This window comes from Eriocheir sinensis, chromosome 21 (assembly GCF_024679095.1).
Source record: "Eriocheir sinensis breed Jianghai 21 chromosome 21, ASM2467909v1, whole genome shotgun sequence".
NCBI classification, from domain to species: Eukaryota; Metazoa; Arthropoda; class Malacostraca; order Decapoda; family Varunidae; genus Eriocheir; species Eriocheir sinensis.
This window is the reverse complement of record NC_066529.1, coordinates 648,126-671,170: the sequence shown is the minus strand read 5'-3', so window position 1 is coordinate 671,170 and position 23,045 is coordinate 648,126. Positions and strand designations below refer to the sequence as shown.

At 46.9% G+C, this 23,045-nt stretch overlaps 1 protein-coding gene across 1 annotated transcript; it reads left to right on the top strand.

Annotated features, from left to right (window-relative positions):
• The first annotated feature begins 691 nt into the window (after positions 1–691).
• On the top strand, positions 692–22,235 carry LOC127001476 (sulfate anion transporter 1-like). The gene is made up of 15 exons (XM_050866029.1): positions 692–761; positions 13,700–13,864; positions 14,253–14,435; positions 15,728–15,838; positions 16,020–16,258; positions 16,490–16,657; positions 16,906–17,010; positions 17,554–17,687; positions 18,031–18,193; positions 18,465–18,641; positions 18,842–19,114; positions 19,513–19,692; positions 19,833–20,411; positions 20,662–20,791; positions 21,189–22,235. The coding sequence occupies exons 2-15, from the start codon at positions 13,750–13,752 to the stop codon at positions 21,329–21,331; spliced, it is 2,700 nt and encodes an 899-aa protein (XP_050721986.1). The 5' UTR covers positions 692–761; positions 13,700–13,749; the 3' UTR covers positions 21,332–22,235.
• Positions 22,236–23,045: the final 810 nt, after the last annotated feature.

The following is a 23,045-nucleotide window of genomic DNA, read 5'->3' as shown; positions in this document are numbered from 1 at the left end:
CATGCCCATCCGCGTTACTGACGCCGTACGGGAGCGTTGCGCGAGACGATAAAAATACTACCAGCAGCGGTGGTAGGCACAAAAGAAACAATAATAATAATAATAATAATAATAATAATAATAATAATAATAATCATTACCTATATTATTATTATTATTATTATTATTATTATTATTATTATTATTATTATTATTATTATCATTATTATTATCTTTATTATCATCGTCATCATCATCATCATCAATACCAGAGAAAAAAATATTCTCTTGCTCCTGATAATTATCATTATTACTATTATTATTATCATCATTATTATTATTTGTCGTGAACACGGCGTACCAGCGGCCACAATTTAGGAGGGATCGTTTTGTGCTTCAGCTTCAGGCTCTGCCAGCACCCTCACCCTCCCCCCTTCCCTCCACCCCTGGCAGGCCGCTAGATTGAACAAAATTTTGTTTATAAGTTGATGAAACAAAAACTCGCCTCAGCGCCGAAGGAAGCAGCTGGAGAAGATGCAGTTCCGGCTCTTCCCGTACCTTCCTCGTGCATCCTCGTCCCCCTCTCCCCCCCCAACTCTGTCGTCTGTCCCTAAAAACGAACGCAAAACTCCAGAAACTCGCCCCCACGCCTTGGTCCCGTGGTTTCGTAAGCGATCCCATAGGACAGTGACGCGGTGCCTCGGAGGACGCCTTGTCCCGCATATACCGTCGACCCGCCGCGCCAAACGGACCTCCTGCCCCAGCGTCCATACCCGACACAGGTACAGTAGTGAGGTGCGCCCATCCCTGCCATCACTATAACCTGTCAGGTGGGTGATGCGCTACTGCAGTCATCGCGAGACTCTGAAGACAGTTTTTTGTCCTATTTACACTAACAAGAGTGTAACTGTTGTTGATGAGATGCGTGGCACTCAGGAATTAATGTTTTTTTAGCCTGTGCAGAATTCCACAGGGTTCCATAATGTTCTTCGTTTCCCACTTAGTGATGGAACTTGACAGTGACAGATTAATTTTCTTCACTTTTTGTATTTTAGTGATGTGGCTCAACAGTGACATCAGCTGTCTTCATTGTTTGCCTTTTAGTGATGCAACATGTCTGCGAGGCTTATCCATGCAGGTGGGTGGGGCAGGTCAACCTTGGGCAACTTTAGTGTATTTTGTACAAAAATTGGGTCTTAAACATCCGCAGCACTCAATCTTTACTGCATACACCTGCGCTTTGCCTCATTTTCTCCTCAGCTTTCTTATTTTCTTAGTGACTTCTTTCCTCTTGCAACTGTTCATCTCAGTCTTCATTCCATACACCTGCGCTTTGCCCCGTTTCCTCCTCGTCAGCTTTATTTTCTCAGTGACTTCTTTCCTCCTGCAACTGTTTATCTCAGTCTTCATTCCATAAACCTGCGCTTGGCCCCAATTCCTCCTTCTCAGCTTTCTTGTTTTATCAGTGACTTCTTAACTTTCCTCGTGCAATTATTTATCCCGGTTCAACTTTTCTATGACCACACGCTTGAGTAGACTCTTTGCTTATCGTCACACTCTACCGACCATTTCATATATCCTGAAACACTCATTAGCACCTTCCGAATCAAGCCAAGAGATTCAAGGGCCAAAGCTCCGATGGCAGCCTCTATGTTAGCACCGTTTCTTGATATCCACAAGAAAAGGGTATACCAGCCCCATGACCGACCATAACCATAACTAACCAACTCCATAACCCCCAAAATGCTCCTCCTTGACTTGTGGTAATGACGGGTCTGTGTGGTGCTATGGGTGGTGGATCACAAAGCTACGACACACTCACGGTAGGATAGAAACCTTTCGCTCTGACCTCTATCACGGAAGTTACCTTGTCAGGACCATCCATAAACATGTTTCGTTTTATACATGTCATAGTTTCACATGGTTGGGTTGATTTCAACGCATTATATGTTGAGGTATCTCAAGACAAAATAGCTCTATGTACATTTCCTACGAACGCAGACATATCGGAGACATCACTTCGGATAATATCCCTATAGTTTTGCCAGTAGGCATAATTAAAAGAATATTAGACTTGACAACAAAGGTACAAGCATCACCGTTCATGGCAGACCGGTCCTGCCATATTTAAGAACATAAGTACATAGGGAGACTGCAAGAGGCCGAATGGCCTACACAAGGCAGCTCCAGATTCCCTCCCACTACAGCCTGTCATCCTCGTCCATGTAGCTATCAAGTCTACTCTTAAAACAAACTATTGTCCCTACACTCACTATGTAATTGCTGAGTCAATTCCATTCCCCACCACCCTATTACTAAACCAGTGCCTGCCTATTTCCCTCCTAAATCTATACTTTTCTAATTTAAATCCATTACTGCGTATTCTATTCTGCTGGGTAATTCTCAGTACATTCCTTATATCGCCTTTGTTGTAACCCTTGACCCATTTGAATACTTCTATTAGATCTCCCCGCACTCTTCGTCTTTCTAGCGAATCTAGGTTGAGGTGTTTCAGCCTATCTTGATAAGGGAGGTTCCTCAGCCCCTGAATCATTTTGGTCATCCTCCTCTGAACGGATTCTAGCAAGTTGATGTCCATTCTGTAGTGTGGGCACCAAAACTGGACAGCATAATCTAAGTGTGGTCTAACTAACGCTAAATAGAGTCTGAGGATGACCTCTGCACTTTTGCTGGTTACCGTCCTGTTAATAAAGCCTAATACTTTGTTAGCCCTATTCCTCACACTAATACATTGCTTCCTTGGTTTTAGGTCAGAGTTCACTAACACTCCCAGATCCCTTTCACACGCAGCTCTACCTATCGCTGTGGAGTCTAAACTATACCCGTGTAATGGGTTGCGTGTTCCTACACTTAGTACGCTACACTTGGTGATGTTATATGATGAAAACATTTGTGCTGTTTACGTTGCTTACTGCTGAACCAAACACAAAAAAACACATCCTGTCAATACGTAACAACAACAAGCCTCCGCGATATTTACACAGGTTCTCCTCACGACCCTCAACTTACAACTTTACGAAACCTTGACATACTTCAGTCAAAGCTTCTTAATATGGCTGCGCTACATCTAACATTTACCCACGGGGGAGCATAGAAGGGAAGGGTAGGGTAGCGCAAGGTTCGGGGGGGAGAGGGCATGCAGCTCGCTTACCTTTCGTGTTTTTGTGTGATTTGAGGTAAGGCAGCGGACAACCCTGATCTGGCACTGTCGGAGAAGGTGCAATAATTTAGTCTGTTAATTGGCGGGCTCGGTTCTTTCGCGGTCGTTGTTATCTAAATGGCTACAGTAAGGGCACGGGTTTTTTTTTTTCTTACCCTCAAATAATGTTTCTTTTATACTCTGGTTTTCGGGAGGTTGTATAATTAAGTCCTTGAGGTAGTATGTAGACAAGCTGTTTTGTACGTACACACACACACACACACACGGACTCTCTCTCTCTCTCTCTCTCTCTCTCTCTCTCTCTCTCTCTCTCTCTCTCTCTCTCTCTCTCTCTCTCTCTCTCTCTCTCTCTCTCTCTCTCTCTCTCTCTCTCTCTCTCTCTCTCTCTCTCTCTCTCTCTCTCTCTCTCTCTCTCTCTCTCTCTCCCTCCCACACACACACGCACAAATTTACATATTCATAAACCTTAATAATATGCTCAAAACCGTACATTAGATAGTTTACACATAGTTAATAATAATCTAACGTAGCAGATAGGGAATGGAGAGAGAGAGAGAGAGAGAGAGAAGTAATAATAGTGGTAGTAGAAATAGTTTGTTTTCTTATGTGCAGTCTATAGCGGCCCCAGAACGTTAGTGGCGCGGGCAAATTTTATTTTGAGTAGTTGTCGGGATATAACTGGACAGCATACGATTCTTTCGATAGTCGGCGATACTTGAGAATTGCTAGCGTCTTCTGATGGGACTTGAACCCGGGTCCTCGGATCCTCGGGTCCGCGCACTGACCACTCGGCCACCGACCGCCACACCAGGGTACTACATAGGAACAAAAGAACGTAATTAGTAGTAGGAGTAGTAGTAGTAGTAGTAGTAACACCAGCAGTAGCAGCAGCAGTAGTAACAGAAACAGAAGTAAGACCTAGACCTAGACGAAGGTTGGAGGGAGTAAGACATTCTGGCCGTATCTATGGACAACTGTGCAATTATAAACGACAGGTAGGGAGAGGTGATAAGAGGGTGCGGTGACGCTCATGATAAAATGGAACGAGGGGCTGTGGCTGAGGGAGTCAAGGAGGGAGGGGGCGGCAGGGCAGGGCAGGAAACGAGGCAAGAACCAGTCTCTCTACGGGGGAGATATAAAAAACGTATTTGATCATCATAAATTATCGTTTCATAAACCAAGCGCTCGACCGGCTCATAGCTATTGGTCACCTATAAGCAGAAAGGTATGGGTGGGCGGGGGGGGGAGGGGGAAGGAGGGGCGGGCAGAGGAGGAGGAGGAAGAAGGGAGGGGAGGGAAGAGTAGGAGGTTGAGTGAGGGAGGAGGGGCAGAAGAGAAGGAGGCTGGGGAGGAGGACGGAGGGGGGGGAAAGTAGACCAGGGCAGAGGGGGAGGAGGATGGGAGGGAGGGAAGGGAGAGAAGAGGAGGAGGTAGGGGAGGGAGGGAAGGGAGAGAGGAGGCGAAGGAGGAGGAGGAGGAGGGGGGGGGAGGAGGAAAGGGGAGGAAAGAACTCGTCAGGCAGGAAGAGAAGCACAGAAATTTAAGAAGAAAAAAAAGACAAGCCCTTTCATAACATTTTCTCTCTCTCTCTCTCTCTCTCTCTCTCTCTCTCTCTCTCTCTCTCTCTCTCTCTCTCTCTCTCTCTCTCTCTCTCTCTCTCTCTCTCTCTCTCTCTCTCTCTCTCTCTAACCCGATGCATTTTGTTAGAACTTTTTCTTAATGACATTAACGGTTCATGAGTAACATAAAAACGAATTATTCTTCATTTGTTTCTTAAATAAACGGGGGAAGAGGAGGAGGAGGAAAAGGAGAGAGAGAGAGAGATTCTTAAATTTCTGTGCCAAGCAACAATGAGGGACTTGGGTATAAGGAAGCGTACCGTACACACACACACACACACACACACACACACACACACACACACACACACGCACACACACACACACACACACACACACACACACACACACACACACACACAGTAAGATCAATGATAGTTTTACATCAGAGAGAGAGAGAGAGAGAGAGAGAGAATGATGAACAGTTGAAGGGCAAGCTAGTGGTAGCAAGCGTCCCCATCAAAAAAAGAGCGATCCTACTGGGCGAACGTAACCTTACCTTACCTAAGTCTCCCCGGCCCCTCCCACCTGTCCTGCTTCATTATCCGGCGGGAGGGTGTGTGTAGGGGTGTGTCCGCGGCTGACCTTGCTCACTTTTCCTCCTGTCGAGAATATACTGACTGGATAGCTGGTCTTTTTTATGTGTGGTGCTCTTATATAAGTTCGCATGCCAACTGGTCTCGTTTGCGTTTTGTTGATGGTAAAAATAATGTTGGTATGTCTAATAGTGCTTTATTTCGCGTTCTGCTGGGGCCTGAAAATAAAGTACGCCTACATACTGGCTTTATATAAGTCCTGCTCATGGTATAAATCAGTTCGTCCATTTGCTGGTTTACTTTGAGTCTTGTTGATGGTAAAAATAATGTCTGTATGCCCAATGGTGCTTTTTTTCGCCTGCTGCTGGGACTAAAAATAAAGTACGCCTACATACTGGCTTTATATAAGTGCTGCTCATGGTATAAATCAGTTCGTCCATCTACCGCCGATTTTTTTTTTTTTCAGTTGCTGGTAATGCTAAAGTTCGTACATATACTGGTTTTCCATGGAGTGTTGTTGGTGCCTAAAAATAAAGTTCAGATGTATACCGATCTTATCCGCGTGTTGCTAGCGCTAAAATGAAGGTTCGTCCACATAATGATTTTTTTCGCGTACTACAGGTGCTCAAAATAGCGTTCCCATACATACTGGTTTTCCCTGAGTGCTGCCGGTGCTTAAAATAATTCCCATACATGCTGGTCTTCCCTTAGTGCTGCAGGTGCTTAAAATTGAGTTCCCATACGTACTGGTCTTCCTTAAGTGCTGCCGGTGCTTAAAATTGAGTTCCCATACATGCTAGTCTTCCCTTAGTGCTGCCGGTGCTTAAAATTGAGTTCCCATACATGCTGTTTTTCCCTTAGTGCTGCAGGTGCTTAAAATAAAGTTCCCATACGTACTGGTCTTCCTTAAGTGCTGCCTACTGGTCTTCCTTAAGTGCTGCCGGTGCTTAAAATAGAGTTCCCATACATACTGGTTTTCCCTGAGTGCTGCAGGTGCTTAAAATAGAGTTCCCATACATACTGGTTTTCCCTGAGTGCTGCCGGTGCTTAAAATTGAGTTCCCATACATACTGGTTTTCCCTTAGTGCTGCAGGTGCTTAAAATAGAGTTCCCATACGTACTGGTCTTCCTTAAGTGCTGCCGGTGCTTAAAATAGAGTTCCCATACATTCTGGTTTTCCCTTAGTGCTGCAGGTGCTTAAAATAGAGTTCCCATACGTACTGGTCTTCCTTAAGTGCTGCCGGTGCTTAAAATAGAGTTCCCATACATGCTGGTTTTCCCTGAGTGCTGCAGGTGCTTAAAATTGAGTTCCCATACATACTGGTTTTCCCTGAGTGCTGCAGGTGCTTAAAATTGAGTTCCCATTCATGTTGGTTTTCCCTGAGCGCTGCTGGTGTTTAAAATAGAGTTCCCATACATACTGGTTTTTCCTGAGCGCTGCAGGTGCTTAAAATTGAGTTCCCATTCATGTTGGTTTTCCCTTAGTGCTGCCGGTGCTTAAAATTGAGTTCCCATACATTCTGGTTTTCCCTGAGTGCTGCAGGTGCTTAAAATTGAGTTCCCATTCATGTTGGTTTTCCCTGAGTGCTGCCGGTGCTTAAAATTGAGTTCCCATTCATGTTGGTTTTCCCTGAGTGCTGCCGGTGCTTAAAATTGAGTTCCCATTCATGCTGGTTTTCCCTGAGTGCTGCCGGTGCTTAAAATTGAGTTCCCATTCATGTTGGTTTTCCCTGAGTGCTGCCGGTGCTTAAAATTGAGTTCCCATTCATGTTGGTTTTCCCTGAGTGCTGCCGGTGCTTAAAATTGAGTTCCCATTCATGTTGGTTTTCCCTGAGTGCTGCCGGTGCTTAAAATTGAGTTCCCATTCATGTTGGTTTTCCCTGAGTGCTACCGGTGCTTAAAATTGCGTTCCCATGCATGCTGCCACGCCTCGCCTGTCCCCCTCGTGTAGGGTATCAGGGCTTGCATAAGGTAGAGCGGGACAGATGCAGCAGCGGCGGGCACACACAACGACCCTCCAAGCGACCCTGCCACGCCCTCCCTCAGCCTTCGATGGGGCATGAACACGCGAATCAGTTTACGGAAGGGTAGGGGGAAGGTAACTGACTCTTTGTTGTTTACCTGCGTTGTCTTACCTGTCTGCTGGGAGGATCGTGTGCATAGGTTAATTAGATCATTGCAGTGGAGTACCTGTGTTACCTGTGTTTATGTTAGTCAGTCTCTCCCTCTCTCTCTCCCTCTCTTCTTCTCTCCTCCCCCCTCTCTCTCTCTATCTCTCACCTCCACTACCACCACAGACGCATCATTCACCACTACAAGGTCACCCGTTGAGCCCGGCGCACTACAATTTTGAGGGGATACTATAAGCCACAAGCTACCTCCTGTATTCTAATTAACTTATCTACCTGTGGAGAGAGAGAGAGAGAGAGAGAGAGAGAGAGAGAGAGAGAGAGAGAGAGAGAGAGACGGACAGACAGACAGACAGACAGACACAGACAGACACCCAGAGAAGCAGACAAATAGAGTCCTCATAACTCACACTTGTAATAGAGACAACGAAGCAAGTGCGTTAATCAGTGTATGGATTTTCTAAGTATGACATTTAAACCGTCCGAGCGATACCGATCAAATTATTGTGATTACGAGGACGCTCATTTACGTGGTTGCGCAAGATAGTGTTGAGTTCGTATTCATTATCTGAGTAGACAGTTTGAAGATTGCTGTGAAACTGGAATTATCACATGTTAAGATTCGTAAATACTGTGATATGACGCGGCCGCCAAGGTTTTTGTTAACTTATATAAGCGCGAGCTGCTGGGGCCCGGTGTATGTGTGTGTGTGTGTGTGTGTGTGTGTGTGTGTGTGTGTGTGTGTGTGTGTGTGAGAGACTGACTGACATAACACAGGTAACGCCACTGCAATGCTCTTATTAACCTGTCACGCGATCCTTCCAGTAGCCAGGTAAGACAACACAGGTAGGACACAATGAGCCAGTTACCTTCCCCCTACTCCTCCGTAAACTGATTCACGTGTTCACTGTGTGTGTGTGTGTGTGTGTGTGTGTGTGTGTGTGTGTGTGTGTGTGTGTGTGTGTGTGACATTTAGACTCACCTCTGCGATACGACTCTACTCAGCAACCTTTCTAATTTATTTCTATTATGGGATTATTACTTGATAGTTACTTGATTTTGAATAGATAGTAGCTTTTATATTTTTTTACCGGAGTGGCCGTTAGTCCTCAAGGTGTAAGATCCTGCGATGCGTAACAAGGCTGGTCAGGGAAGGGTGGGGGTGGGGGGGGGGTGAGCGACGCTGATCCTGCTTCACTCCTCGCTGTGAGATGCTGGAAGACACACGTGGGCTATACCTGGGGAGGCATTTTGCTTCTACATCAAGTTATGAAGGTGTTGCAGGAACGTTTTTCTTGGCTCAGCGAGTTATCAGCGTGTTGAACGCTTGCCACCTCGGAGCTTGACTTTCAATACCAACTTTCTATTACTTAACAATTTTTTCGAGCTGCTGTAAGTTTGCCGTCTTGGAGCTTAACTTACATACAATACCTCCCTTTACTTACTTCAACATTTTCTCGAGCTCGTGTAGTTTTCAGCCTTGGAACTTAACTTACAACACCGCCCTTCCAATACTTCACTGTTTTCCGAGAGCATGTCGTGTCTTGGTATGCCGATTCACCTGCTGTGGTACCCGTGATGGGTCCTAAACACAGCGATTACTTCTCACTATCAGTTTTTGCTGCCTTATATAAAGTGGTCCGATGTGTGTGTATAAGTCTATTTGCTTGTTGGTTTTCTGGTTCGGGATTTTTGTGAGTGCGAGTGGCATTCACAATATTGTGATCATGATCGTCCTACTTCTCATGCACTCCAAAGAAACTCACTTAAAAATAAGCATGATCATTAACATACAAGGAGACCAATAATAATAACAAAAAGAAGAAGACGAAGAAGATGAAGTACAAGAAGAAGAAGAAGAAGCAGCAGCAGAAGAAGAAGAAGAAGAAGAAGAAAAAGAAGAACAAGAACAAGAACAAGAACAAGAACAAGAACAAGAACAAGAACAAGATGAAAAAAAAAGAATAATAATAAGAATAGCAACAACACGTCACCACAACCACAACCACAGCCACCACCAACAACAACAACAGCAAGTCTTCGTCCCAATGGGTCCATCGCCAGGCTCCGGCTCATGCGGGCCTCACGTGGTATACAGACCGCCGCGTGCCCCAAGGCGAGCTGCCACCCCACCCGCTGGGAGCCGCCGAACCCGATGATACTGCCGACAGATCCGACCACCGAGTAAACAAAACTGAACTCACTCCTCAACGGGTGTCTTATAGGAGACAGACCCGTTCCTATACTCACGCCTCTTGGCTGAATCACGAGACCTGCAGGGTGTTATTATGTTTTCCACTATAACACAACTAAACAGCAAGGAAATTTAAAATAAACTCCCCTGTAAAGCCTGATTTTGAAAGTCTCATGTGAGTCAGACTCGCTCCCATACTTACGCTTCTTACCCCAAACACGAGACCTGCACGGTGTTATGTTTTCCACTACCAGATGTAACAAGCAAGTATAAACTGTAATGCAATATATAAGGTGAATCTAATTTAGGTCAGGCTCGATCCCATATCCACGCATCTTAGCCATAACACGAGACCTGCACGGTGTTATGTATTCCACTACCAGATGTAACCAGCAAGTATAAACTGCGATGTAGTGAGGTGAATCTAACTTAGGTCAGGCTCGATCCCATATCCACGTTTCTCAGCCAAAACACGAGACCAACAATGTGTTATGTTTTCCACTAACGCAACAACTAACCAGCAAGTATAGACTGTGATGTAATAAGGTGAATCTTATTTGAGTCAGACTCGCTCCCAAACTCACGCATCTTGGCTGAAGCATAAGGCCTGCAAATTTTGATGTTTTCTTAAGGTACAGTCAACCAAGGTGTGAGTTAAGCAGTATCTTGCTCCTCTGTGTTGGAGTCAGACCTAAAACCATACTCACACCCCTACGATGTGTAATGTTTTCCTCCAATGCGACCAACTAGCAAGGAAACAACACCTAAACTCACCCCTCGGCTCGTGTGTTAGGAGTCACTTGATATCAGAATTCATTCAATACCTTTTCGACTTTTGACCTTACGATTAGAACTGAGGGTCTGGGGCTCCTTCCTCTCAGTATACCATTCATATTCCACCTCCAGGTTGTAAGAAATTAGTAAAGCCTGCATCATTACCTTCATTCATACCCGTGGATCTATGGTTCATATTATTAAACATACCAAGCTCCCTTGATTGCTATTTTCCATGCCCACAGGGAAGATTAACCGGGTTTTCATGAGTGGTTTTCACGTTCATGGTGCAGAGGTCGTGTAAAACTATAACTATAGGATCATAAAACAGTCCACGAAAAGGCCAGCAACTTCTACGAAAGGCTTTCCAAACAGGGGAACTGAGGCGCCGAGATGTTTAAGAATACGGGCTTGTCTTCGAGCGGCAACGGTAACGATTCGAACAGTAAGAACAACAAACATCCACTTTCTTCGTGCTCCTCGCGTGGGCAGCTGTCAGGTGTACACCCACCACGACAGTCATTCCTGTGAGTCAGTTCACGTTCCCGAGGGAGTCAGGTATCAGAGGACAGTGACTTTGGTTATCTGTGCTAAGCCTCACCGCCCCACTTCAGCACAGGTGGCTGCTCCTCGTGACCTGGCTCCTGTTCATGCGTCGCGGTACACGATAAGGTGTGTATGTGTGTGTTTGTGTGTGTGTGTGTGTGTGTGTGAGAGAGAGAGAGAGAGAGAGAGAGAGAGAGATTTACATAGATAGATTTACATAGAAAATCAGACCACACAGACCCCATGGTCCAGACTTGGTGGTCTGTCCTTAAACCTAAGTGATTTTACATTAATCAGAAGACTCCAAAACGTTGCATTTCTACTCTAGTTGATATTAAGTTGAAGGAGAGAGAGAGAGAGAGAGAGAGAGAGAGAGAGAGAAAACAAACAGCATAGGCAGAGGTCAAACGGTACGGGCAGGTGAAGGCCACGACCTCTGAGGCTGGGTGTCATTGGCTTCTCTCTCTCTCTCTCTCTCTCTCTCTCTCTCTCTCTCTCTCTCTCTCTCTATCTCTCTCTCGGCCTCGTTCTCTCTCTCTGGCTAATTTAATTCTATTAAACAATGGTACTATTTCGCTCCCTAATATACACCGTCCATCTACGTATTTATCCATCTCAATAGCCGGAAAACATGATTACCCTTTTATATCGCATCAGAAGATCGTATTTGACTCCCTCTCTCTCTCCCCTAATGTCCCTCGGCCCTTCTATTCATCTCTATAGCCGAAAGAACACGATTACCATTTTGGTTTTCAACACAAAGCGACAAAGTGACACAAAGTTTCCCGGAGACACAATGAGAAACAGGCGAGCATCGAGGGGCCGTCCGGTAAGCCAATGGGAGCGCAAGGTTAGGATAACTTCAGAGGTAAATACGGCGGTGCACGGACGAGGAATGGGGCGCAATAATGGTCAATCACGTGGACCTCTCTGCCTGACTTCCTGCAGCGCCTCGTGATGCCATGCGCCCTCCCTCCCTTCATTGCCAGCTTAGCGTCTCTGAACCTGTTTTATGACCGGATCCAGCCCCTGCCGTGCTAGGTTGTGTTAATAGGTTTTGTAAATGGGTTTGTTCCGAGGGTGGCGTCGCATCAAACGGACCTGAAGTACATGTTAACGGCAAGATACGAGACGAACATCATTACTAAGATTATCGTAATGGCATTCTCATTTATGCTAAGCTAGCCGCTCTTGTGAAGTTTTGTAGATGGGTTGTGTAAATGAGTTGTCTCGGGGCTTGCATCGCTTCAAATAGGCTTCGAGAGCATGTTGACAGGACTACATATATCTTTTTTTTTTTTTGTTGTTGTTGTTGTTGTTCCGAGACGAGCATCAAGGGAGCCGAAATAAGTCATGCTAAAGCCGCTAAGCATCGCCACAACATCCCTCGATCCCAAACTGACCGCCTTCAGTACGTGAGGTAAATGGTTTTGTCTGGACAAGGAGGAGAAGAAGGAGGAGGAGGAGGAAGAGGAGGAGGAGGAGGAGGAGGAGGAGGAGGAGGAGGAGGAGGAGGAGGAGGAGGAGGAGGAGGAGGAGGAGGAGGAAGAGGAAGAGGAAGAGGAAGAGGAGGAGGAGGAGGAGGAGGGTGGAGGGTGGAGGGCAAGTGCTTGTACAGGTGTGGTCACGATACCAGCTCTGGGCAGGTGCACAGGAATGATCTCCCCGATAGGCCCATTATCATCCGGCCAGGTACACGTGTGTCATCACCAGGTGGACACGGCACCGCTGTTATTACTAAGGTCGCTGTGAACATGAGGAAAAGAACAATACTATAAATACTACCACAACTACTATTGTTACTACTACTATTGCTAATAATAATAATAATGATGATGATAATAATAATAATAATAATAATAATAATAATAATAATAATAATAATAATAATAATAATAATAATAATAATAATAATAATAATAATAATAATAATAATAATAATAATAATAATAATAATAATAATAATAATAATAATATTAATAATAATATTAATAATAATAATAATAATAATAATAATAATAATAATAATAATAATAATAATAATAATAATAATAATAATAATAATAATAAAATAAATAATAATAATAATAATAATAATAATATGATAATAGTAACAATAATACCAATACTAATACCAATAATAATAATAAATCACATGCTGCGCATCCTGCACCAGCAGGGGAAGAAGCGCTCGTGTGTCCCACATGCTTCCCCGTCCTTCCCCAGGGCGAAGAAGCACACCTGTGTCACGTGGTGCCCCAACCTGTTCCTCCCTGCAAGGGAGTTTCCCGCCCAGCCAGGGAAGAGTATACTGAAGTGCACGAGGGGGCCGGACTATTGATGCAAAAGTCCAGTCACCTGAAGGCTGCTGGTGTCTTAGCAGTGAGAATATCGTAAAACTAGTTTTCTTAATTTCTTTAGTATTCCGAGACATTAAAGATCAATAGACCTGTTATGAGCATCTTTTCCCGTTTAACAAGAAGCTTCCTTACTCGTATTTGTTTGAAACATTATGGTATTTGCGTCGTTATCATTCGGTATCTATCATATCATCCTGTTAACTTGAGCAGATTACCTTTCAATTTGCGAAAACATAAACCGGAACGCATTGGATTTCGGGCTCTTGTCTGTACAAAAGCATACACTCCCCAGATAAGCAGCACCAACACAGGCCCCGCCTCCTCCCTTATAAGAGGCTGCAGTTCCTCCGTGACCATCACAAGCTGTTTTCTTTCAGGCAGAGATCCATCGGCCACTGCTGCTGCTGTTGCCGTTGTTGTTGCTGCCACCGATGCCCGCCATGGATCAATCCCTAGCGGTGCCGTCCGAGGTGCGGGTGACGCGCCCCACCCTCACTGTGCCCCGCCGCTCCCACCTGTACGACTACTGCCCCGAGGAACGCCCAGGTGGGTTGTGTGGCGTGACCGTCAGTACGGAAGTGGTGAGCGGGAAGAATGACTTAGTTAATGAAGAACAAGTACTTTATATTGCAGGTGTGTGTGTGTGTGTGTGTGTGTGTGTGTGTGTGTGTGTGTGTGTGTGTGTGTGTGTGTGTGTGTGTGTGTGTGTGTGTGTGTGTGCGTGCGTGCGTGCGTGTGTGAGATATATATATATATATATATATATATATATATATATATATATATATATATATATATATATATATATATATATATGACGTGGTGGTGTTGAGGTGAGTGTGGTGTGAACGCCTGGCAGAGAGATCAGAGAGGGATAATCATACAGAGGCAAGGAGGGATGGTGGGCGGGTCTGAGGGAAGTTTTATGTTCCAGGTCTGCGGAAGAGGCTACAGAAGCGGGCGCAGGCGTGTGGCAGGTGCTCCCGCGGGCGTGTGTGGGGGACGGTGAAGAGCCGTCTGCCCATCCTCGACTGGCTCTTCAAGTACAATCCCCGCCAGGCCTTCCTTGGGGACCTCATCGCCGGCCTCACCGTCGGCGTGATGAGCATCCCGCAAGGTGAGTGTCACGCCCTCTGATGCTTCACACTTTATGTACACGAAAATAACTCGCGAAGGAAATACCATCAGATGGTGGCTGCTACTATGGCGTGTGGCCTGCCGCGGAATCCGTATAATCTACGCTTGTAGTGACCTGATCTGATCACCGAGACTTCAGCTGATGGAATCTTCCACTTATATTTAGTCATTTTTAATATTTTCTTTTGTCGGATTAAATGAATAGTAAGCGTGGATTAGCGACAGGAAACAGAGGGTGACCATTAACGGTAAAAAATCCGAATGGGGTAATGTTACCAGTGGGGTTCCTCAAGGTTCAGTGCCCGCTTTTATTCATTATCTACATCAATGACATAGACAATGGGATAAATAGTGACATAGGTGAATTTGCGGATGACACCAAAATAGGACGCACTATTAGGACAGGGGAGGATGCTAGAGCCCTGCAGGAGGACCTCAACAAACTGTCAGCTTAGTCAGAGAAATGGCAGATGAATTTTAACATCACCAAGTGTAGCGTACTAAGTGTAGGAACACGCAACCCATTACACGGGTATAGTTTAGACTCCACAGCGATAGGCAGGGTAGAGTGTGAAAGGGATCTGGGGGTGTTAGTGAACTCTGACCTAAAACTAAGGAAGCAATGCATTAGTGCGAGGAATAGGGCTAACAGGGTATTAGGCTTTATTATTAACAGGACGGTAACCAACAAAAGTGCAGAGTTCATCCTCAGACTCTATTTAGCGTTAGTTAGGCCACACTTAGATTATGCTGTCCAGTTTTGGTGCCCACACTACAAAATGGACATCATCTTGCTAGAATAAGTTCAGAGGAGGATGACCAAGATGATTCAGGGGCTTAGGAACCTCCCATATCAAGATAGGATGAAACATCTCACTTGCATTCTCTAGAAAGACTAATAGTGCGGGGAGATCTGATAGAAGTATTCAAGTGGGTCAAGGGTTACAACAAAGGCGATATAAGTACAGTACTGAGAATTAGCCAGCAGGATAGAACACGCAGTAATGGATTTAAATAAGAAAAGTATAGATTTAGGAGGGAAATAGGCAGGTGTGTAGGCCATTCGGTCTCTTGCAGTCTCCCTATGTTCTTATGTTCTTATGTTAAGTGACCCTACAAACGCCTTTGTGTTACAATGGAACGCACGCACCAGACACCTTCAGGATGTGCAGTCCACCACACCCGCCAGCAAGGGAGTGAGGGGCATGTCACACCATCCAACTATGCCTCAACTTGCACCCTTTCTAACCCCTCCCCTTCCCCTTACCGCAGGGATGGGCTACGCCTTAATGGCCGACCTGCCCCCCATTACGGGCATCTACGCCAGCATCGTCTCCTCGCTGATCTACATGTTCCTGGGCACGTCAAGCCACGTCTCCCTCGGTGAGTAGTGACGCGATTCATTTCTGTCAGCACGAAGCACAGTGATGCTCTCCGCCAGGAGGCGCGGCTTATTGACGTAGCGCAACATGCAGCTCCTTCGTGGGCAGAGTGTCCATGTGTGAACATTTAGTGGTCGATTTTCCATCAATGTGAGTCACTGAGTAGCGCATGGCTCCCTCAGGGCTGGTGGCGTCCCTGTGCATGCTGACTGGGAAGGTGGTGGCGGACCTGGCCACCCTCGACGCTCCGCCCACAGCCAACGCCACGGACTTCTACTCCACCTCCACCGCACCGCAGAGCCCCGAGGACTTCACTACTTATCACTTCAGCGACTACGCCGACTTCAACATCACCGCCGACCCGACCTACAGCCCCATCCAGGTGGCTTCAGCGCTGGCCATCATCGCTGGGATGTGGCAGGTGAGTGCCTTACCTGACCCATACTCGTCCTCGACCCCCCCCCCTCTCTCTCTCTCTCTCTCTCTCTCTCTCTCTCTCTCTCACACACACATACACCCATGAAAATAATCTACGAGTGTGTTACTACTGAGAATTTTCACCAGCACGATCTGATATGGCCTTGTTAGAAAATAAGTGTTGGTGAATGAGCGTCCGCGATGCTGGGAGTCATCACTCCCGCCTATCCCGCAGGTGATGATGGGCGTGTTCCAGCTCGGGGAGGTGTTCACTATCCTGCTCTCAGAAATGGTCATCTCGGGCTTCACCACCGGCGTCGCTTTCCATGTCCTCACCTCTCAGGCCAAGAACTTGCTGGGCATCGCTGTGCCCCGCTACTCCGGCCCCTTCAAGGCCTTCTACGTAAGTGCAGCCGACACTCTGACCTTTGATAGTCTAGCAACGGGGGTGGCTGGCGGGAGGAGGGAGCGGGCAAGGAGGGCGACAGTAAGGGGTGATTAGTTCATGACAACAGAAATGACGGGGCTGGTTGGCTGGGGGTGGATGTGGGGTTGACGGGGCATGTGACAATAAAAGGGGGAGGAGGAGGGAAAATATTGGGAAAATGAAAAGTAGGTAAACGAAGCTAATGAAAGAGTTTTTTTCCCCAGACATACCGAGACCTGTTCAAGAATCTGTTAAACGCCAACCCGGCGGCGCTGGTGGTGTCGGCGATCTGCATGGTGGTGCTGGTTGTCAACAACGAGGTGATCAAGGTGAGCGGCGGTGCTGGGGTGACTTGAGGGGAGGGTCAGGGGGGTAAGGCGGCAGTCACATGTATTATAGCGTGTGTCTGCCTTCTGCCTTACGTCTAGGTCATAGTAATATAAGTAAAGATAGTCATACAATACAAAGGGTAATGCAATACAACACATCAAAACACGTCACATAAAAAACAACGACAACAACTGAGATGTAGAAGTATTGCAAAATCCAAGACTATTGCAGCTTTGGCAGCGGCGATATGCCGATTACACTTTAAAATAAATTGCTAATAAAGTTGATAGAAGCCATTCTGTTTATATATGCTATTCTAGTTGGAATGATAATACAACTTCCCATAAATAGTGCTGATCTTAATGATGTAGATTTGCTGATAAACGAAGACCGGATTCAGACTTTCCATGCACCCTCAGCGGCCACAAACAAGTCTGGATTCACTCAAAAGCTGGATTAGGGTTTTGCGTGCGAGGCTAATGATTACGCTGGCACGAAACATTAATGAGTCAGCGCTCCCCTAACACCCCGTCCCGCCGCAGCCCAAGATGCGGAAGGTGAGCCGCATCCCCCTGCCCATCGAGCTGCTGGTGGTGGGCGTGGGCACGCTGGCCAGCTACCTGCTCAACATGAAGGACAACAATAACATTGCGGTCATCGGCCACGTGCCCAAAGGGTGAGTCACACAACGTTCGTCTTTTGTTGATCAGATAGACAGCAACAACTTACCCCAGAGCATATACATTTATTGAGCTTACATGCACCCTTCGTTCAATGTGGTGATAATACAATGGCTAGAGGAAAATATAACAAGAATTCTACTAAAAAAAAATGCAAAATAACCTAAACGAAACCTACGGGTTTGATATTAGAAAAGTAAATCTAATGTGCAGCAGACAGGTCTAGTTCCCGTAAGGCTTTAAATGGCTACCTGTCTGTATCTCAATCATCAAGGTAGGATCGAATATGCTCCTTGACAGACTAAGGAGCCGCCTCTAACTTTCGCCCCGCCTCGCCAGGTTTCCCAAGCCGTCCATGCCCCTCCTCGAGCTGGCCCCAAGCATGCTTCTGGACACCTTCCTCGTCGCGATGATCGGCTACACCTTGGCGATTTCCATGACAAAGATCATCGCCAAGAAAAAAGGCTACACGATCGACCCCACCCAGGAGATGTACGCCCAGGTAAGCCAGGCAGCCGTCCCCCAACGCCGCCATCACGAGTGTTATCTCAGACACGCCCAAGTACAGCTGGCGGTTCTTCTCGTAATGGTCTCTATTTACTGTGATAACTCTGAAAAAACAGCAGACGTCACAAACTGCCATTTTATATAAAGATGAAACTTTTTTATCTTTTACTGTCGTCACTTAAACAAGAATAAAAACGTTCGGAAACTCAAGGTTTGGCGCAGTCTTCATCCCCAATGGTTTTGTTGACATCTGTCCCCCTACACAGGGCTTCATCAACTTGTTCGGGTCGTTCTTCTCCTGCGCACCCATGTCCGTGTCGTTGTCAAGGTCGATGGTTCAGGAGGCGGCGGGCGGCGTCACCAACATCACCTGCTTCTTCACCAGCGGCTTCCTGATCGCAGTGCTCTACTCCATTGGGCCACTCTTTGAGTCGCTCCCCATCGTAAGTCACAGGATATCCCTACTGTTTGCCAGCACTCATGAATACTGAGAAGAGGTGACATTATGTACACTGAGGCTTGCCAGTATATTATATGGCCTCTATCCATAGCGTTAATCATTTGTTCAAGTTAGCAAAACCAGATGACTAACCTTCCTTCCCCCGGCCTCTGCCTCCCCGGACGGCCCCTTCTCAACCTGCAGTGTGTGCTGTCCTGCATCATCTTGGTGGCGCTCAAGGGACTATTCCTGCAAGTGCACGACCTGTTCAGGCTGTGGTCGTCCTCTCGCCCGGACGCCGTCATCTGGCTGGTGAGCTGCCTCATGTCCATGGTGGTGGACCTGGACTACGGGCTGCTGGCGGGCGTGGTCACCTCCCTGATGGTGCTGCTGCTTCGCGCCCAACGGCCGCCCACTGCAAACCTCGGACACGTGCCCTCAACCGACCTCTACCTTGACCTGGACAGGTACCACAAGGTAAGGCCAAACTTACTGCAGAGCGAGACACTACGTATACGTGCCGCAGGGCTAATGAAGTGTTTTCCACCTGTGCATGTGTTGGGCCAGAGGGAGAAGATTGACCTTAGTCAGTGGAGGACACGGGACGAGCTTACCATCATCAGCTGTCAGCTTTGTGGCCTTAAAGAAACATTTTGCGCCTCCAGGTCAACTTGAGTGTCGGCATGATACTTAGTGCGTCCAATCATCTGGCTCCCACTGCGATGTGGTAGTACATGGCAGGAGTCAGTAAGCAATCTTAGCACATTAAGAAGATATAGGCCATACAAGTGTACAGCCCAATGCCTCGTCCTTCCCGCACTCACTGCCTCGCCCTCGTACAGTCACGATCAGCCTTTTCTCCCTTTTGTTTACAGGCGGTGGCGGTGCCCGGCGTAAAGATCTTCCAGTTCGGCGGGCCACTCCACTTCGGCAACGCCCCTTACTTCCGCTCCAGCCTCTTCTCCACAACGGGCCTTGACCTCGACGCCCTCAAGGCTACTAACACTTCCTCCCCCAAGACGGAGGAGCCGCCTACTGACGCTTCCCTGTACAAGGTGCTTCTCTTCCCATCCAGACGAGACTGACTAATCATGCTAGTATAATCTTTGACCTAAAGGTGTAAGTTTCTTTATCTATCTGTCTTGTAAGTAGCTTATTATATAGCATATTAATCTGAGTCTCATATTACTTTTAGGTGGAAAAAGAAATGGTTGTCGTTATAATCGGGCCTGAATTGAAGACTACACCGCCCAGCAAGAGCGATGCACCGAAAGACTACGACAGTCAAGAGGATGTCGGCATATACGGCAGCAATAAGGATATGAGCGAAGGGGGGAGCAACAGGGACGACAGCGATCACGATGACGTCAGTCACTACGATACAGTCCGTGACGACGCAATTCAAAATGAGAAAAATGAAATGCATGCTTACCAAGGTCAGCAAGACGACACAATTCAAATTGATGTTACACAAAACGATGGAAGCAATGATGTCAGCGACGACGATGACGACACAAGTGACAGTGGCGTTAGTCAGGTCACCACGCAGGAAGCCACCAGCGCCTCGCCCTCCACCCCGCGTCTCGCAGAGCGGACTCTGGGGATGATGAACGACGACGCAGCCAGCACCGTATCAGCCAGCCCATCGCTCACAGACATGACAGTGGTTGACGCAGTCAACACCTTCCCCTCCTGCTCCAGACTCACGGACACAGAAGGGACGCTGGTGGCCAACAGTGGCGCCGCCAAGGAGTCCACCTTTATCACGCTGCTGGTAAGTTGTGGACAATGAATGCCTGGCTACCAGCTGAGATTTGGAGTTAAGGATAGACCGATAATGTTTAGTATGGAAGAAGGGGACAGCTGAGTGTTATCGAAGAACAGGGGATATATAGTAGTTTAAAAGATTGTGTCGAGTTGTCAGGGGCCACACCCCCTCTGTGTGCCCCGCGGGGAGCCAGGTGGTTCGTCGCCGGCTGGCCACCGTCGCCCATCCCGTCGCTAACAATCACCACGTGTTGCAGGTGCCCCGCTGGCTGGTGCTCGACTTTACCCTCGTCAGCTTCGTAGACTCGGCGGGCGCCGCCGTCCTGAAGCAGCTGCACCGCGACCTCCAGATCGCCGGGGTCAAGCTGTGCCTCGCCTCAGCCTCAGGTAAGAGACACCAGGAAACGGAATTCCGGAATCTATCAGGGGCTCGACGGACCACACACGGCAGCTCTTGTAAACCTTCTATGTGTTATAAGTTATTACCATCCAAGAAACTGTTCAACTTTCCTCTGAAATATAACAAATTCCACACTGACCACATGGTGCCAAATAAATTCTACTCATCCTCAATACAGTTTGTGAAGCCATTCGTGCATGACTATCTCACTGAACATATTTTTTACATACATTATTGCCTTAAAGTTTTATATGAAATATTTCATTATCACCCTTAATGATAAACAGTTGATCATTATAATTCTGAACAAGTATCTTGGCACTAACACGTGGACAGTCCCCGCGACCTTTGAGCCTGACAACCCTCTTTCCTTCACTCCTCCAGACAGGGTACTGCAAGCCCTTGAAAAGTGCGGCGTCCTGCAGGAGATCACCAGTGACCTGATCTTCCACTCCATACATGACGCAGTGGCAGTCATCACCTGCACCAAGGCTCACCAGGCCAAGGATGACCTGCAAAAGTCATAGTCGACGCTAAACACGGACAATAACAGCCGCAACAGCACCACCAATAGAGACAAGAGCCGCCCGACGCGTGCTCGCCGCGTATATAGCTGCAGGGGTGCTGGTCGCTGGACAATGCTCACCCGGATCCTGGCTGATCCCCCTCCCTCCCACTTCGCCGAAGGTCTCCTCGGGGCCGCACAGTCTCCCGATAACTCATCTGGAGCTCGTCGTCACTCTACAATAACTTATTCACCCTCATTTACTTGGCTTTTTCCTGGGTACAAACAGCCCACACTTGAGTATCGGCCAGCGCCGCCTGTCTAACGTGGATTTACTCTTCAATATACTTTTAAACCTTTCAGAGCATCCACTGACCCGTCGTGTTGTTTGCATCGCCGTGAACATTTATTGAGACCACTGTGTAACACTGCTAACCCACCAGCCTTCTTTATACAGGAGGGTAATGTAGTGCGAGAGAATAAAACTTCGCCATAATTTCATGTATATACATAGATGCACTAAGGCTATTAGAGCAAAGTGACCAGGAAAAATGTAAATGGAAGGCAGTTTTTTATATTTTAAGTGGAATATTTTTTATACTTTATGCATATTCATATCATATCAACTCACTTATATTCATGTTAAGACACGAACCTCATCATCTCACTCACAGCAGGAACAGCAGCTGACCGCATGCCGGCGCCTGCCAACGCTCAGGACGACTGTCTGCTATCTTGATCTCTTCCCCTCCGGTGTGTTGCAGGACGCACTCTGCTCCTCTCATAACTCAAGTGTACAAACGTGTTCCTTGTTGATCCACCGCCCAATGATGCGCTTGTCACTCTTTGTACAGACACTTTCATTCACGTTATGTTCATTATGCTACCATTTAAGTATTACCTGTAAAAATAAATGATAAAGCAACTTCATTTAATTTCACTGCATAATCTAACACTTCCCTTGAACTGAAATGACGCATCACAGACTGAGCGACAGAGTGGTGGGCGGCCTCCGGGACAGGTCACGGCCGTGGACAGGTCGGGGGTCGCAACGAGCGACTCCAATTATTTATCATTATCGCGGGGCACACCCACCCACACTGGATAAGGCTTTCGTCGAGTTTTTGGGCCTTTCCATGGATAGTTTTATGAGCCTGGTGAAAATCTGACGAGGCTTCTGCGCCATGAAAGCGGAAAAAGACTCACGCTAACCAGACTAGTCTCCTTTTGTGGCCTCTGGAAATATTTACTGTGAGCGCCGCAAGAGACTGTGAATGTGAACCTTACGAAATCTAATATGATGTCACGCACTCATCGGCGTTTGCTACCGAGTTCCTGTTATGGAAGACGTAGCGAACAGATAGACGGATAAAGCTAAACAGATGCATATATATCACCCCACCTCCATAACCAAACCCATCACCAACTCTTCTCCTTCTTACACCCCTATCCACGACTCCCTTCCCCTTCCCATCCTCAACTACCCATCAGGCAGCCAGGTCAACCATTAAGGCTTCCCCCCTACGCACGCAGAAGTCCCCCTCAATGAATAATCAATGCTATAAGTTCACGTCATCTCTCATTGAACCCTGAACAAAACACTAGGGAGCTACGACGCGCCGATTGACTTTTATTTTCATCCAGGCGAGGATCAGACTGGAAGGAAGTAGAAAGAGGTGACTGACAAACAGCATGTAATAATGAGTGGTGTAGGTCCATAATCTTAGACATAAGAA